Source organism: Micrasema longulum, unplaced genomic scaffold (genome assembly GCF_059751315.1).
Source record: "Micrasema longulum isolate JH-2025_06_02 unplaced genomic scaffold, ASM5975131v1 h1tg000271l, whole genome shotgun sequence".
NCBI classification, from domain to species: Eukaryota; Metazoa; Arthropoda; class Insecta; order Trichoptera; family Brachycentridae; genus Micrasema; species Micrasema longulum.
In genome coordinates this window covers 457,567-475,195 of record NW_028277475.1, presented here as the reverse complement: position 1 = coordinate 475,195, position 17,629 = coordinate 457,567, and the positions used below count along the sequence as shown (strand labels likewise).

General features: G+C 30.1%; 1 protein-coding gene across 1 annotated transcript; it reads left to right on the top strand.

Moving 5' to 3' along the window:
* Positions 1 to 415: 415 nt before the first annotated feature.
* Polr2I (RNA polymerase II subunit RpII15) lies at positions 416 to 1,227 on the top strand. The gene has a single exon (XM_088224162.1). The coding sequence runs from the start codon at positions 612 to 614 to the stop codon at positions 993 to 995; it is 384 nt and encodes a 127-aa protein (XP_088080288.1). The 5' UTR covers positions 416 to 611; the 3' UTR covers positions 996 to 1,227.
* The last annotated feature ends 16,402 nt before the right edge of the window (positions 1,228 to 17,629 follow it).

The window sequence follows — 17,629 nt, the reverse complement described above, 5'->3', positions numbered from 1 at the left end:
GGTAATTTTAAACATATCCCGAGTTGAACCTAAATTTTCATAAATGTTTATCATCAAAGAAACTGTTTACACAAGTAAATACAATATAAAATGATTAAAGTACAGGTAATCTGAATACAAGCAGTAAAAAAGAAAATAGTAATTTTATAAGTTGAAATAATCTTTGTTGGATGAAGATTTGACAAATAGTGTGATATGAAAACCTTGATGTTGATTCGTTGATGTTAAAGTTTATATCTTATAAAGTTTGTCGCATTTATTTATTCGTAGTAGTACATAATACTTACTTGATAAAACAATTAGATAATATTTTTGTTTTAGGCACAGATGTTTTTAATTAGGAACTTACCTTATATTTTATTGTTTACGGCAAAATTACAAATGAAAACACTCTTTGTCTTTTTTTAGCTTATGGATATGGAACAGAAACTGTCATTTGTTATTTTGCTTTTTATTTAAGTCAGTATTTAAGATATCTGTAATCTGTGATTTAAGTTTGAAGTTTCTCTTTTCTAGATTCTTCTAGAAATTTGCGTCATTACTCCTGAATTGACCGGCATTGGGTAGATATTTGATAATTGTATTTACAACAGTAATATTCATAAGAAAGTATGATTAAAACAGGCGAATCAAAAAAAGACGGTGGACCAGGTTATGTCGGTATAAGATTTTGTCAAGAATGTAATAACATGCTATACCCAAAAGAAGATAAAAACAACAAAGTACTCCTTTACGCGTGCCGGAATTGTGACTACAAGCAGCTGGCGGACTCTAACTGTGTATACGTCAACAAAATTATGCACGAAGTAGACGAATTGACACATATTAATCCTGACGTTGTAAGCGATCCTACTTTACCAAGAACGAAAGAGCATCAGTGTCCGAAATGCAACAACAGAGAAGCCGTGTTCTTCCAAGGTCAGACAAGGAGAGCTGAAGAAGAGATGAGATTATATTATGTATGCACAAGCTGCAAACATAGGTGGACTGAATAGATTTTTCACACGAAACCATGCATGATTTATTTGCAAATTTTTTCATCATCAATTTTGTCTCAACACCCCCAGAAAACGCTTTTATAAAATTTGTTATTTTTAAATAAATTCACACATTACAGGCGGCCGAGTTATGTTCATGAAAGAGTAAATAATAATGTGTGTCAAGTAATAATTTAAGATTTTTTTTTTAACTTTATTTATTCTTCTGAATAAAGGTTTTTGTATCATAGCCTTGAGTTTTTTTTAAAAAGATGTACTTTTGTGTTTATGCCGGAAATAGCCGTCAAAATCGCGTCTCTCATTTAGGAAATGTTAGAAACTCTAAGACATTTTTTTTTTTAATTAAAAAAGGAAATATTTGCGTTCTTATTATTTACCCAAATATTTCGATTTTTGTGTCCATTTTCAAAGAGTTGTAAATAACTCACTATTAGAAAATGGTATTCAAGTTGGGGTAGAGTGGGATTCGAACCTCGGACCTCTGAACCGTGAGTCTGCAACACTAGCCACAGCACCACAACCTGACGGTAGTGAAAAGACAGATATAGCCTACGTGAAACTGAAGTGGTTATTAATATGTCGCTGTCAAACAGTCAGCAACAAAAGTGTACCAGTATGTTAGTCAAATGAGATTTACTTGAAACCATCAATTACATTCCAATCGGAAGTGGAGTGTTTTGAAAAATAAGAAAGTTATATGTGTTCATTTACTTGATTGACAGCAATATTTACTGAAGGCAGTGGTTCTCAGATTCTCATCATTATGAAACTCAAGAGTTTTAATAGTTAGAACTCCTTTAGCACAGAGACAATACTCCTATGTAGGACAAAACATATTATAATAAATTGCCAAAACTGGTCGCGGATAGCTGAGCTATTGATGCTGGCTGATAGATGGTCAACACATGTTCTTGTTGGAATCAAATTTTTTATTAACTGAATTTTGGAGATCTTTATTATTTTTAAAGTCGTAATGCAACCATCCTTTTCTAAAAATATTGTTAATAGTTTTTTCATTTTTGTTTTTGATTATTGTTTTTATATTTTTACTGTCTTAGAACAGGGTTATTTACATTTATTTGTTTATAAATTTGTATAAACCACTTAATTTTTTTTAAAATTACACTTCGACCGGTTTCGAGGTTACTACCTCATCGTCAGGAATTTAACTAAGGGTTATTTACCCTAGTTAGACAGTCAAAGCAATTTTATTTTAATGTATAACTTTATGTGTATGATGTGATAAATATTATTTTAAAAAAAAGTAGATCCTCTGAGAAAAAAGTGTCCGCGAACATGTTAATTTGATTTTATCTAGTTACATTTTTTTTCACATTATTAGAATACAGACATGCAGGTCATCATGCTATTTCTTTTTGAGTAGGGAGAGAGGATAGAAGACTTTTTACCTTTTTGTAAAGATGTGTGTTAACACTAATCTCTCTTTCCATCATTGCATGCATGCTAATTATTTAGACTTTTGACATCATTATTCTTCTTTTTTTTCACATCCGCTCCTAAATGGAGCATGTGATCATCTTTGAGACCCTATCGCCAGCCAGCACTCTCACCTTCTCTCACGTCCCCACATTTCACCGAATGATCGTCATCAACCGCCTTTGTGTTAAAAGTTCCTCCATCAATTCCCAGGTGGGTTGTGAGTTCTTTGCGCATGCCTTTAAAATATTTTAAGTTATGAACTTTTTAAATCCTCTGCCCGTTATTATAGAAAAGGGGTGATCAGGGTCAGGACAGGATTTGTTGCACAAAATCTGGGTTTTTGGTATTTAGTATTTTTGTGTCCATTTTCAAGTAAGCATTTGTTCAATTTGATCATGCCATGGTCTTCTGTATTTTCTGCATTCATCTACAATTTAAAAATATTTTTAGCCAGTCTTTCGGTGTCCATTCTCTCTCTCTTGTGTCCAAATCATCCCACCATTTCTTTCTGCATTCTGTCAGTAATGTTTGTCTCAGCCTCGAGGGAAATTTAGATAAATTAAAACAATTTGTTGCTTAAGATGTTTATTAACATATCACAGCCATTGCGCTTCTTTACATTAAAATAATACTTGTTATTTGCTCAGCAAAGCACATTATTTCTACTCACATTGATTGCCACAATTTACACATTCGTTACTGATCCGAAATTCAAGATTTTTTCAAACATATTTTTATCTCTTAAATGTAAATGTAATCTCACCTAAATTTTAGTAAAGTCAAAATAGCATAAAACATATTTAATAAATTTTTGTATCCTTGAAATGATTTGAAACAAAAAAATAGTTTAGTTCGTTGTTGCGCTGGTAATATCTGTAAGTGAACTTTATTTTAACAAAATGTACGTTTCTATTTAGTCGAAATAAAAGAACGTATTTTTTTTTCCCATTTTGATGAAAAATATGTTCAAAAAAATTATTTCTTAAACGTTACTTTATGGATATTACCGGCGGAACAATGAATTGTTAATTCAAAATGGGTATTTCGATATGTTAAAGGGTTTTAAAATAATGAAAAATGTGACAATATAATGTTTGCAATTTATGCAAAGAAATGTTGTTTAATTTTGTCTCATTTGAGAAGAAATGTACCTTAAATTTTTGTTATAATAACAATAATAATTATGGATAACTTATACAGCGCCATTTTCGTAATAAAATACCTGTTACAGAAAGAAGTCTTTCAAAAAATTGTGAGGAGAAATAATTTTTTATTTTACAAATTCAAAGAAAATATACCGATTTTAAAATATTGTTCAAAATTTGAATTAGTTTACTCGTAAAAACTGTGGTTAATAAAAAAATGCAGCTTTTAGATTAATGGGCTCCATGACTATGTAATATACAAAAAAAAATTAGGCACAAATTTATACTAAATTTTATTTACTCTATCAAATAAATTCATAGTATTGTTAGGCTTTAAACTTTTCTAAACATGAAATGATGAAACACATCAGACTCGTGGAGGAAAAAAATTAATTGTCAAAAAATGTGAGCAATGGTACAAAGTTAAATCGAAACAAAAAAAACTTCTGAAGCTTTTGAAATGATACATTCATTCACATATTCATTTAATATTGCATTTTAAACATTTATAATTAAAAATCTAGTGAAAAGTAACAAAATACTTTAGAAGACAATTCAACACCTCGAAGCTCTTTAATTTTATTCTTAATTTAACAGCCGGGCATAAAATCAGCATAAAAACTATTTACAATACATAAACATTTCCTAGGTTTCTAACAATGGAATGGACACAATGTTCTAAATTTACAAAGCATCGGTGTATATTCACAACCAAAAGTTTCTATATTCTTTTTGGAAGTTCATAAGTAGTTTGGAAGATGAGACATTTGATTGTTCTAGGGCAAGTAAGCGAAAGCTCGATTCGTATTATATATTAACAAGTCAGAATCCCTACTTACAATTAAATAAATGAATCGTGAAAATAGTTGAAACGACAGTTAAATATCAAAACAACTTTTTTTATTTCCAAAATTCCTACCATTATTAATTTAATCAGATTTGAATAAAGTATCGATCATTTAAGCTATGGTTTCCTAAGACAGCGGTGTCATTATCCTACCCATGATATACCGTGATGCGGTAGACGTAGACGTAACAAGATGGCCGTCTTAACTGTGACCAGGATGTCCACTTAAAGAGAGCGGTGCTGTAATCTAGCGGCAATGATCCCCTTATTTTCTAAAAACAATCTAGACAAACTTAGCATTATGAGCAGGTATATTTGAAAGTCAAAATATTCGGAGAAGAGTGAGATATTTAAAAATCAAGGTTTAATAAACATTTTTTAATATTTAATGATTAAAAAAAAATAAAGTTTTGTTTTTTGGATAGTCCGATTTTTTGCACTCATTTTCTGACAAAAAAATGTTCCAAAACTGTTTGTGCCGCTGTGATGGCCGTCCTGCAAATGACAGCACCGCTAAACCTGCGCTATTAATACACGAGGTCTACGTTCAAGGCGCACACAAGGAATGCGGTAATGTGTCTTGACACTGCCCGGTTGAATTTTTATATAAATTGTCACCTTGATAATCATGAATACAATATGTTCGTGAATATTGATGTGTTAATTTTTATCATAACTCAACCGAACAGCGTCACAACACACTACCCCGTAGACCCTGACTAGTTTGTACATATGTTTTAATGACAGTGCTCTTTTAGAAAACCATAGCTCTAGTAAATCCCATTTTCATTTATTTTTATCCGTTATTATGCACCAAGAAGATAAAGTAAAGTAAAGCAACTTTTAAAAAGGTCATAAAGAAATTGCAGTATAAATTACATTAATCAAAAATAAAAAGATAAAATATTTAATAATTAGACTGTTATCTCTACAGAAAGGAAAGAAATCCCACCTGTACCAGTTGCACAAAAATATAAAACCAACGTGCTGATAGGATATTAATCATGCAAACTAAGGAATTATCTTTAGTATAATATATGAAAGGATTATCACATTCAAAGAATACTGGTATACCTTATAAAAAATTGGACAGCCTATGAGAAGTATCAACATAAAACTAAATCTCATATTATATGCTTTCACTCAGCTCTTTTGGAAATGTTAAGAGACGTGGCAGTTACTAACACTGGGCAGAATGTTGAATATAACACATTATATTAGATTTATAAAGTGTTTACTAACCCATTACAACGCAAAGCCCGCGATGCACTGGCCAATGTCATTTTAGTCTTAAACCACGGAGCTGGAAGTTCACTGGTTTGTCTTTAGATTATATTTTTTATTTCTAAACTTTTTGAAAATTCACTCTATTTATGAAAATAATATTGAAAATTTGTATTTCAATTACAAAATAAATAATTACCATAGCAAAGTGTTTCGGTTTTGATACCATTAAAAAAAAATACTAACAAAATTAAAAAGTATATTATAAGAGAAGTTTATGTGCAGTTGGTGGTGGAATCAGTTAAACCAGACAATCACAGGTCAAAAACTCTGTAAATGCCTGGACTTCCACATTCCCTAATCTCGAATGAGATATCTATCAATATGTAATATTGTAATAAACATTTATTTTTGTTTACATTGTAAATTTTATTGTTTTTCATTTCAAAATCTTTCAATTTGAAGATTTACTTCCCCACATTATATTTTACTTGTTTTTCTATAGTATAACATATATTCGTACCCAAATGTTCAAAACAATAAAAAAACACATAACTAAGTACCAATGGTATTAGTTTGCATATTTTTTAACAATAAATAAATGAGATAAAATACCTAAAATTTAAAAATATACAATATTTTATTTGGTATAAAAGTATTTGATCCTCATTTTTAAGATTTCGAATTATTGCATATATAAGTTTTCCTAGAGAAATTATTGGAAAATGCTGCAACGTCATAAAACTGAAAATGAGTTTATTTGCTATATTTAAATATAAGCTGATTATTTCATGAAAGAAGGTCCTAACAAAGATATATATATATATATATATATATATATTATATTCACAGCCATTTCGGCTAGACTGATGGCAGAAACATGATAAAAAAGCGAGTAAGAGTAAAAAATAGACACTACATATTCCACAAAACTAGTTCTCACTAGCAGGCATAGAAACCATCATACGAAAAGAAAGTATAATTTATTATGTAGGTCGCAAAGTCCTGATAGCAGGGCTTTGGACGTTCTATCATTAATAGTATTAAAGAATATATACAAATGTAATAACATAAGTGGCAAAGATTCTTGAATACTTTTATTAAATTGAAAAAAGCAGTGGTGTAAAAATTATAAACATTTTTAAAGTACCTACCTAGTTGTTGCTAGTCTACCAAAATGCCAGAAATAAAATAATTTACGCTGTATTTGCAATCTTTTAAAACCAAATAGAAAATATTGTTACAGGCGTCTGGTTCAAACAATGAATAGAATTATATAACATACAATCTTATTAAAAACACAATAGTTTCTGAGAACAATATGTCGCCTTACCTACCCTCATTTTGACGAGTTGTTTGACTTTCAAAAGTCTTTTGCAATGTTTCTGTTACTCTGTTCGATAATTTGTTAATCATTCTTCATATTTAACCCAGCAGAAAACAATTTAATATACAAATGGCAAGTAAAGTGGAAGTCTAAAGATTTAAAAACTACTTACGTTATACTTCGGAGAATTCTAGAAATAGCACATGAATTTAAGAGCTAAGATATGATGTAAAGGCTATAAATATTTTTACACTAGCTTTGAAAGTTGTCAAAATAAAAAGAATGGATTCATTTGAAGTAAATTGTTACTAAATCAATACGATTAATTATTACCTATCGAGCCATGATTACCGAAACATCGTAACCGACAGGAGCAATATTTTAGGGTGAACACTTCTTCTTCTAAATTATCAAGGAATACACTTTGAGAACCAAATTTTGTTTCAAATATTTATTTTAATGATATCAATAAAATAAACAGTACAAACAGATACATAATATTGATAACAGTGACCGTGAAAACCTTCGCACCTATTTAGTACAAACAGAGTTTGATTCTCGAAATGTATTCCTTGTTTACTTAGAGGAAGAAATGTTCTCCCATAAAATATGGCTCCTGTAGATTACGATGTTTGATTATAGCTACAAATGAGGGCATTGGAGGTGAAGTGAACTAACTGACATGTTAAAGGCAAAGTAAACTCATTGCTTATATTACATCTCCGTAATCAGTATAATACAAAAACATTTTTCCTGGTTTTTTACACACACAATGTCCAAGTTAATTAAAAATATATTTTGATTGAAAACTGTTTTCAGTTCAGTACAAAAAAAAAGTAAAAAGCTCATAGAGAAAACTTTGACTATTTTGTCAGTTGATTCATTTCACCCACAATGGGCTCATATTATTCCATCAGAGTGGATAATGTTTTTGAGAAGGAAATATGGAAGACTATGCATTTACAGTACTTGTGACCTGTCATCGGTTGATAGCTTGATTGATTACACACGGTGTAACATTTACCATTGTGAGGCCATTTACCAATATGAGGATATTAAAACATCCATATTTCTTCAAATCTTTGTAGAGAATCACCTTTAGGAGAGTTTATCTGGATAACCTTGATCACTGTTTTTGGGAAGACTAACAAAACCAGTAGCGAAAACATTATTAATTTTAAATTGAATGTGCACTTTGAACATCTAATAAATAGTCTTTTCCCTACTATTTTTGTTGGTTTTCTCAAAAACAGTGATCATGAACAGTAACATTTTTGGTTTTAATTCTCTCGTATGGAAACATCTAAAAATACATTAAATTTTGTACACTTCTTTATAGACAAAATTCCCCACATAAAGAGGTTCTAACAAAATGGTTTTGATGTTTCTTTATATTTACATAACAATTTCATAATTTGAAAGTTCTTCGCTTTTACATAGATTCATTTCAAATATTTTCTGAAAACCATAAAATTTTATCCATGTTTTCACCACCATTAAAAATGTCATAAAACTGTTTTGTTCCTCAGTTTTCACAATAACTTTTCAACATTTTAACACAATCCCCTTTCAAACCTCTTCTTTTTCGTTAAAATGAGTCTCGTTTGTTTAAACCTAGAACATTAACATTTCTAAATAAAGCTTTGAAATGCCGCATATATAATTATAACAATACTGTGACATCAACATTTATATATATCTAAAACTAGTTCATATTGACAAATGGACGAATTATAATTAGGTACTCGTGCGTTAAATTTTCAGTCCATCAATTTGGATAGTGAATATTTATTTATGTATAAAATAACACAAATTGTGTTGCTGGAAGCTTTAGTAATTAAATGTAAAAAAGGGATATACATATATAATATTGAAAATATTACTGTTTTAAAATTTTGCTGTAACGATTGTGAAACATTTCTGGATTGTAATTGTAATTTCTAAATATTATTCCTAATAATATTATATAACAATTATAATTATGTATAGGGATTTAAAGTAATCTCAACATGGCTGCATAGAAAATATCTGTCTAGTTTAAAAGCGCCTTTGAAATCGCATCATATTTTGAGTAAAAGTATTTAAATATTGTCACTTATATTATAACTCTGCAAATCTCAATTTACCCCTTCAAGTACGAGCATGACCATTGCTATCAATAAAATAAATAGTCAAAACAGAATTTCATTCTTAAAGTGTGTTCTTTATCAATTGAGAGAAAGAAGTGTTCTTCTGTTTTATATTTTAATATTGTTTTCGTCAGTTACGATGTTTTGGCAATTATGGCTCGATATAGCAGAAGTGGTCACTGTCGTGAAACACTATCCTCACGCCTCCTGTTTTTAAGTATTTACTTATTTATTATATTTATAGTTGCATATATTATATTTTAGCCTGTGTGATACCCATCATGACGTATGCTGTGGAAGCGCATGTTGACACTGCTCGTACCAAAGGGCTACTCAGAATTGCTGAAAATGCTTTGAGACCGAATCTGTAATACTTTAATTAGAGATATGTGTGAAAAAGAGAATATTGTACGATGGAGCGGATCCAGACAAAGATACTGGAGGGACCATGTGGACAGAATGAGCAGCAACAGACTTGTGTACACTGCAGCCAATGAAATCCCATCTGGTCAACGTCAGCTAGAAGACCACCCAAGGGATGAAGGAACGCTTGGACCTCATCATTTTAGGAGAACAACTAGTTTTCTGTAACCCAGATCTTAGGATCTCTTAAAAGATGAAGAAGAACAAGGTTGCATTTACTATATTTTAGTCTCAAAAGATATGTTCTTTGGTATGTGGACCTGTATTTGTCTACAAAGTAAGTTTTCTATGTGAAAAATAGAAAACCTTTACATTTTTTTTCTAAACATGTTTAATTACATGTTACCGATGGAGATACTTTAAATTTTCGTACAAATATACACATTTTCATACGTAAATATTGATTTTACTTTATACCGTTTCGATATGTACTGATGAAAATAGCATTTGTAATTGAGGCGGGTGGTATGCCACAATGAAATAAACAGTGTGTGGAATTAATAGCGGCGAATTATTAGTAAAATGTTTCTCTTCTGGGAAGGGTTCAGTTTAATGATAAAATTACATCATTCATTTTTAAAGGTTAATTTTTTTATCTAAATCAGGTTGTCGGGATATGATCCAATGGAAGATTCTTCTTCTTTTTATCAGCCCGTTTCTCTCCACTGCTGGATGTGGGCCTCTTCCAAATTTTTCCATGTTTTTCTGTCCTGGGCACTCTGTTTCCACCCACGTGCCACGAGTTCGATGAAGTCATCAGTCCATCTCCTCTGTGGTCTTCCGACTTTCCTTTTATTTTTGTAGGGTCTCCAATTATTCTTGGGTCCAACTATCAACTTCTCGCCTCGCCACATGACCCGGCCACTGACATTTTTTCTTTTTCTCGATTCTATTATATTTTTTATAATGTTTTGACAGCGCCCTCTGTTGGCTGGTCTTGCATATTGTACGATGTTCATCCACCACGCAATGGCGCATGTGTAGTTTAACCAAAAATAAGATGACAAAAATACTACATGAATTTGAGATAAGCGATGTTATAACATCATAATGTAAGTGACAATATGCATAAATATAGTGTAGTGAAAACTAAAAAGTGGTTTTAATAATTCTTATTTCACTTAATAACAAAGCAGTATTTCAACACTTATAAATATACAAATATTGTGCTTTTAAAAATAATGAAAAGCTCAACAATTAAAAATCTAAGTACAAAAGTATTTACACTATTTTTTTCAGGGTTCTAACTTATGTCACAATCTGTGGTCAATAAATAAAAGTTTAATTGTAACACCTTGAAACTGTGATAAGTCTACCGATTTGAAATGGAATACATACCAAAAAGTAGAAAGTAATTTAGAGCGCTGGTATTCTTACATTTTTTTTCTTACGGCAACACTTTAAAAATAGATATCCTGAAATTTTTAAATACATAGTCAAAACTACATAATTGCAAAACAAGTCACTCACAATTCAGTGTTGCCACCATAAAAATCAGTTGTAGCTTTGATTTTTATCGTTTTCTACTCATTTCAACTTTTTACATTACAGTGATAAAATACACAAGACCCATAAATTTCTTACATCTGAATAATGCATAGCGGCTATATTTTGTACATTCACATGAAGAATGTATAAATACACAGGTTTTTTAGAATTCACGGTTTCTGTGCTTTTAAAAATAATCATTTTTTACACTCTGGTAGACATCTTGTTAAGAAATTATGAATTCTTCACAACCAATTTTTAAATACATTTCGCAATCATTACACATTATCAACATGCTTGTACCTTATTTTAAAAATATGTTTTAATCGGGCCTATTGAAAATGTGTCTAATTAATTATTTTTAATAGAGCTGTGTAATACATACAGAACATATTTAAAAAATATTTTTGCCATTGTTTTTTAGATCCCAAAACATTTATTAAAAGCTGGTATTTCAAAAGAACATGACATATTTTTTATAGAATTGATTAATTTATTTATTTCTTACAGAAAGTGCATTTAGTAAATGGGTAATAATAATGTAATATGGTGTAATTTCAAAAATTGAAATTGAAAGTTAATATTGATTGTCATCATAAGATTGTAATGAGATTTATTGAACAAATATAATAATGGAAACAATAGATACTTCCCACAGAAATCTGTTAAGTATATGTTTAAAGTTGTACAGTTTGAAAATTAAATTCTTATTCTGATATTTTTTCAATTATTGTGCCAAAAGTATCAAGCAACAAGCTTCTAAGTTACTTGTTTATGACATCAATTATGATTTGATAGCCAGAGCCACCTATTATAGGTTCAGTTGACACAAATAACCAGACACTTGCTTGCAAGGGAGAGGAAATAATACGCTCATATTTATTTATAAATGTGTGTATTCCCGTCCCTTTTCAGCAAGTGGTGCGGTGTTAAATCCTGCGCTGTGGATGGCTATTATTTGGGTACATTAAACAATTGTAAAATGGCAAAATGTTTTTCTTGGACCATGGTATTTTGATCTGAATGGTATTGATACAGAGTTTGCGTCAGTTAGTTTTTTTTTAATGTTTATAATAATTTCTATAAAAAACTTTTTAAGGATGCCATACATTGGGGATATGTTGCAACCCGCCATGTCGTTGCAAAGCTCATAGAAGTTGGAATTGTGTCCCCTAGAAAAAGCGTTTAAATTCTAGCATATCTTATCGTTTTTTCTTAGAATTCATAATAGAATGTGATTTATACAAAATATTTCAACATGTATTAAAAATTATTTACATACATAGTGCATTCTACAAATTTAATAACAAATGCATTTTTTACAATATTCATAATCAGGAACTACAATTTATATTGCATTTAATAAAAAACAATGATCACAACCACATCTAGTTTCAAAAATATTTATTAATTACTACATTACATTGTGATGATAGAATTTTTCATCCTTTATTTATTAGCAATCTTATCCAATAGGGTATTTTCACAATTTGGAAATAACGTTGAAAACTTAGCATTTAGAGCAGATTTTTAGGATTGATATATTATGTAATTATCAATGCATAAAAAAAAGTTTTCATTAATAATTTTCATGTTTAAAAATGAGCACATACAAAACGGCTCGCAGCTGGCATCACGTCACTTTGACGTCACATGTCATGCCTACTGAGTGGGGTTCTGGCACACTTTGTGTACAAGTATAGCATGTTAATATAATGTGCCATTTGCCCCATAGGACACGGAAAGCCATGTTTTAAGGTAATTTGTAAATATGTATATTTTAAACCATTGTAGAAAATTTATCCGACATCGCAAGGAAAAAATAATTATTTCGTAATTACCATAATTTCATTATTTAAAAATAATAGTAAAAAAACATGAAAATACCCTATTGTTGATGAAATTAGAATATTTTTTATAGGATGATTTTATTATATTTACAACACATGGGTACAAAATGGAAGCATATAAATGTATTAATTTTATATACTAAACATGTTTTATTTTTTATATTATATATAAAATGCATAACGATAAAATAACAATATTTTAAAAACAAATCATTGTAATTTCAACAAAATTATTTTTTTTGGCTGTTCAAGAGTACAAATTATAAAAGCAATTTATTTGATTTACAGGTTATTGTTTGTAAATGAATTCATAATGCACAATGTCCCATGAAAAACATTGGTAAAAATTCCTAAGTCAAGTGTTAAATTGGGTTGCAAACGTATGGTAGACTGCCGATTGATATGAGGCTTACTCGCGTTCTACTACAACTGGATTCTTATTTTTCAATATGATTATATGTCTAACTGAAAATGTTTGGGAAAATCATAAGAATGGAATAACTCTTGAAAAATATTGCATTTGAGTTAATAAAATTTGAAACTCCTTTCACTTCAAAATAAGTCGCATTCTTTTGCATTCCTTGACAAAACACTGTTCAACCTCTCAGTTTAAAAAATAATATCTTCATTTCCTTTCTGCTTCAACTGTGTGTGTGCATACGACAAAGATAGAAAATGTATTTTATGCAGCATGAAAAAACAAGATAGCGTACAAGTAGACCAATTAATCTTAGTGTCATACATTTTTTTATCTTAAAGAAAAAGCATTATAATTATTTTATCTTGAACAGCCCAACATTTATAAAAAAAAATAATTAAGTGTTGTATTATTAAAATATACCTTAAATTGATAAGCAAAAAATAGCTTTACTTGGCACAATCTACTGGTGTTTCTTTCATCGTAACAATTATTATATTTAAGTACAATTTTTCATTATGAATTATCAATTTGAGAAAGCCAAAAAATTAAAGAAGGGTAAGTACAATTTTTTTTTGAAACCGATATAATAACTATTCTCAATAAATTGTTATAAGTAAATGCATTTGACATCAGTCATCATTCAGATATAAAAATATTATGACAAAACCTCAGAGTAATAACGCGCATGCCACCGCTCATAGAGCCACCAACACGCACAAAAATTTAAGCATAATTTTGGTTAGCTATAGTTTGCAACAAAACAACAGGCCGCATTCAGGTTGAACATTTACAAATTGATTTTGAATTGCATTTTAATTACTTTTAAATGCGTGTAGTTATTTACCTAAAAGTGAGTGCAACTGACAATTTGAAATGTGAAATTAGTATCTGTTTGAAAAATTTCAACGCTTTTTAGTTAATGGTTTATCTCTTCGTTCTAATTCTCAAAGCACTCTCTTAATTCCCATCCACAATTCCTCTTTCTTCTCTTACTCATATAGTGTCCATGCTGCTCGACTGTGGAATCATCTCCCATCCACCATCAAAGATGTTACTACAGTATCTCAGTTTAAATCACGTCCGAAGAAACATCTCCTTTCTCTTCCTTAATCCTCTTTTTTCCTTCTCACCATCGAGTAATAGTTTTGTTTTAAGGTAATTTGTATGCAAATACATTTATTTACATTTTTTATAAATCTTTAGCTTTTTTATTTTCTGTTGAATATGTTTTGTAACTTGAATTACAAAAATAAAACTTTTATTTTTTTTGTTGGTTGGAAGAAATTGCCATTTGGCAATAAGCCCGCCAATGTACAATGAGGAAGTTCAGTCTCTTTTTTTTTTTTTTTTTATTTGTTGATAAACTATTAAACTAAGCCAAAAAATATTTGTATTTTTTTTACATATATCGTATTATAAGCGCTATGATTTTTAAAGTGTTGTATTTCTGAAATAACTCCACGTGGAGGTTGTTCACTGTTAGTTCTTTCCATTGGTCCGTTTACGGTAAGCTAACCGGATATCCTTCACAGCTGTCACATCACTGGTTGGTTCATACGAAACAGTGACGGCAACCATAGTGCATTTTTATTATTTTTTTCGTACATTTTCAAGAAACTTTGCCTTACGATTTAATGCTCTAATTTTTACCGCGCGCAAGAGAACATTTTTTGTATTCAATTTCCCGTAGGGCTGAAGTTCCTCATTAACATTATGTACAAAAAGTTAAATAAATAAATCAAATAAAAGGTAACAATCGAATATACTGCAATTGCCATTGTCAATTTTTATTATTTTAATAAGTAAATTTTTACGTTATTAATGAGCAAAGCCAAGCACAGTGACGAAAGCTTCCATTACCTGTTCATTGTCAAATCAAACAATATTGGCTGCCAGCAGAGTGAAGTTGTCGCTTATAAAAACTTTGTAGGGCTTTTGCTCTACGCGAAAGAGCAAAATGTCTCTATATGTTGTAGGGCGCGCATTATTACTCTGAGGATGGAATAAATAAAATAAATATTACAGCTAATGTCAGACGCACTGTGATTTTAAAATGCGTGAAATAAATTAAAGAATTCCATAAAATAAACAAACAAACTATCACGCCGTTTCCCCGTAGGGGTAGGCAGAGAGGATAGAACGCCATATCACTCTATCTTTGTATACAGACCTCGCTTCCTCTATATTCATACATCTTCTCATGCACGCACGCCGATTATTCCTACTCTTGACATATCCATCTTCAAGTATTTGATGGACTTGATCGTGCCATGTCTTTTTCGGTCTTCCTCGTTGTCTGCATCCATCAACATTTGCATCGTAGATCCTTTTAGCCGTTCTTTCGCTCTGCATGTCCAAACCAACACAGCACCCCTTTCAATGTAGTAATTTAATTCAGTAACCTAAATCTAACAGTGTAAGTATTAACAAAATTTAATAAACATAATAATACACATATCTGTTAATTTAAAAAAAAATGCACAACACAATCTATCAATACAAAATGTAAGCACCTACATTTTGCGGCAATGATTTAAATAAAAATCTTTGGTATTTTTTTCACACTATGTGTTTTTCCGCACTTGAAGCTAATGTACATATATAATAACTAACATTCAGTATGGGTTATCCGGTTAACATATTTGTTAAATTTTCTAAATACAGTATTTCCGACTAACGGAAGACTAGACACCAATCTGAAACCTGCGTAAAAACAAACTGTCATTAAATATGAAATATTCATGCTCATTTTAATTTGAAAGAATATTTACAAACCCAGAAATAATTTTTCTTCGTTCAGTTGATTTTTTTTCACGAATGAAATGTTCATAAAGAATTTTCATTTTTTTATTTAATCTCCATTACAGCCCTTTCGTCCAAAACTTCCGAAAATCAAACATTTCATCAACGTACGAAGAAGAAGATTACATTTAGCATTTTCGAGTAAAATATATTAAGGTATTCCTATTCCCAAAAGACCTCCATTTTAATAAGTAACACATATAGAATGTTCTTTAAACCCTGTCACATCCGAAACCACGATGATCAGTGTGGGTTAGAAGACATATTAGCATATTAAAAAGAATATTTAGATCCAAGAAAATTAAAAAAATAAAATATTAAAAAAAACAAATGGTTGCTTACTTGTGAAGGGGAGAAGTGAGGGGGGCGTGTGTAAAAGTTTATTAATTTCAAAACGTACACAATAGGAAAATATCACATTAAAAAAAAACATTTTTAAAGTAATAAAGGTCAACTATAATACAGGTAAACTGTCTAGTAAAAATGCTAATTATTAGTAGCATAAAAAATACTTTTAAATTTGTAGTTTTGAATTCTCGCAAAAACGGTCATTCCATTATCCACACCCCTAATACGTCACGATTCATGTTTATTTGTTCCTGGCCATTGAAATTTGTTTAGAACATTATCACAAACACATCGCATTTTTCTAGAAACATATTTTCATTAACTTTATTTTTTACATTTATGCATGAAAACATTTCTCCATATTGATTTTGAAAATACAATTAATTATTCTAAATCCATTTCATATATTTTTATAGATATCGGTATTTATAGTATGTGATATTTCCCTATTAATCGTATACCCCATCAATGAAATTACTTTTAAATTACATTTTAGAGAAAACACATATATTATCATTTCTTATGCCGTTTTGTAATCGGTCAGATAAACAAAAGAGATACATTTAAAAATAAAATTTATAAAAATATACCTACTAAAACTGGTATTTATTTATTGACGTTCTACAATATTATGTAGTAAAATAAATAGGCCAGCAAAATGATTTTTCTTTCTCATCTGAACTGAGGATATATACCTAATAAATTTTTCTGTGAAAGGAAAAATATTATTTCAGGGTTTGCGAATATAAATCTATAATACATCTATGGTGGGAAAGCTTATAAATATACCAAATATTAATTGTGCAATGCCACTTGAATTTTATGTATCAGTGCAAATTATTTATCTGTGGATTTTTAATATATTGGTAATGATAGGTCAGAGTAATGGCGTTCTGCCCCTTATAGAGCCACTCATACGCACAAAAGCTGTTCTAGGATTATCTATCACGAAGTTAGCTACAGTTTACAGCAAAACAACGCAATTTCAACACTTATCAGTTCATGGTTTACCTCTTCGTTCTCATTCTCAAGGCACTCTCTTAATACCCATACACAATTCCTCTTTCTTCTCTAACTCATATAGTGTCCATGCGGCTCGACTGTGGAATCATCTCCCATCCACCATCAAAGATGTTACCACATTATCTCTGTTTAAATCACGTCTGAAGAAACATCTCCTTTCTCTT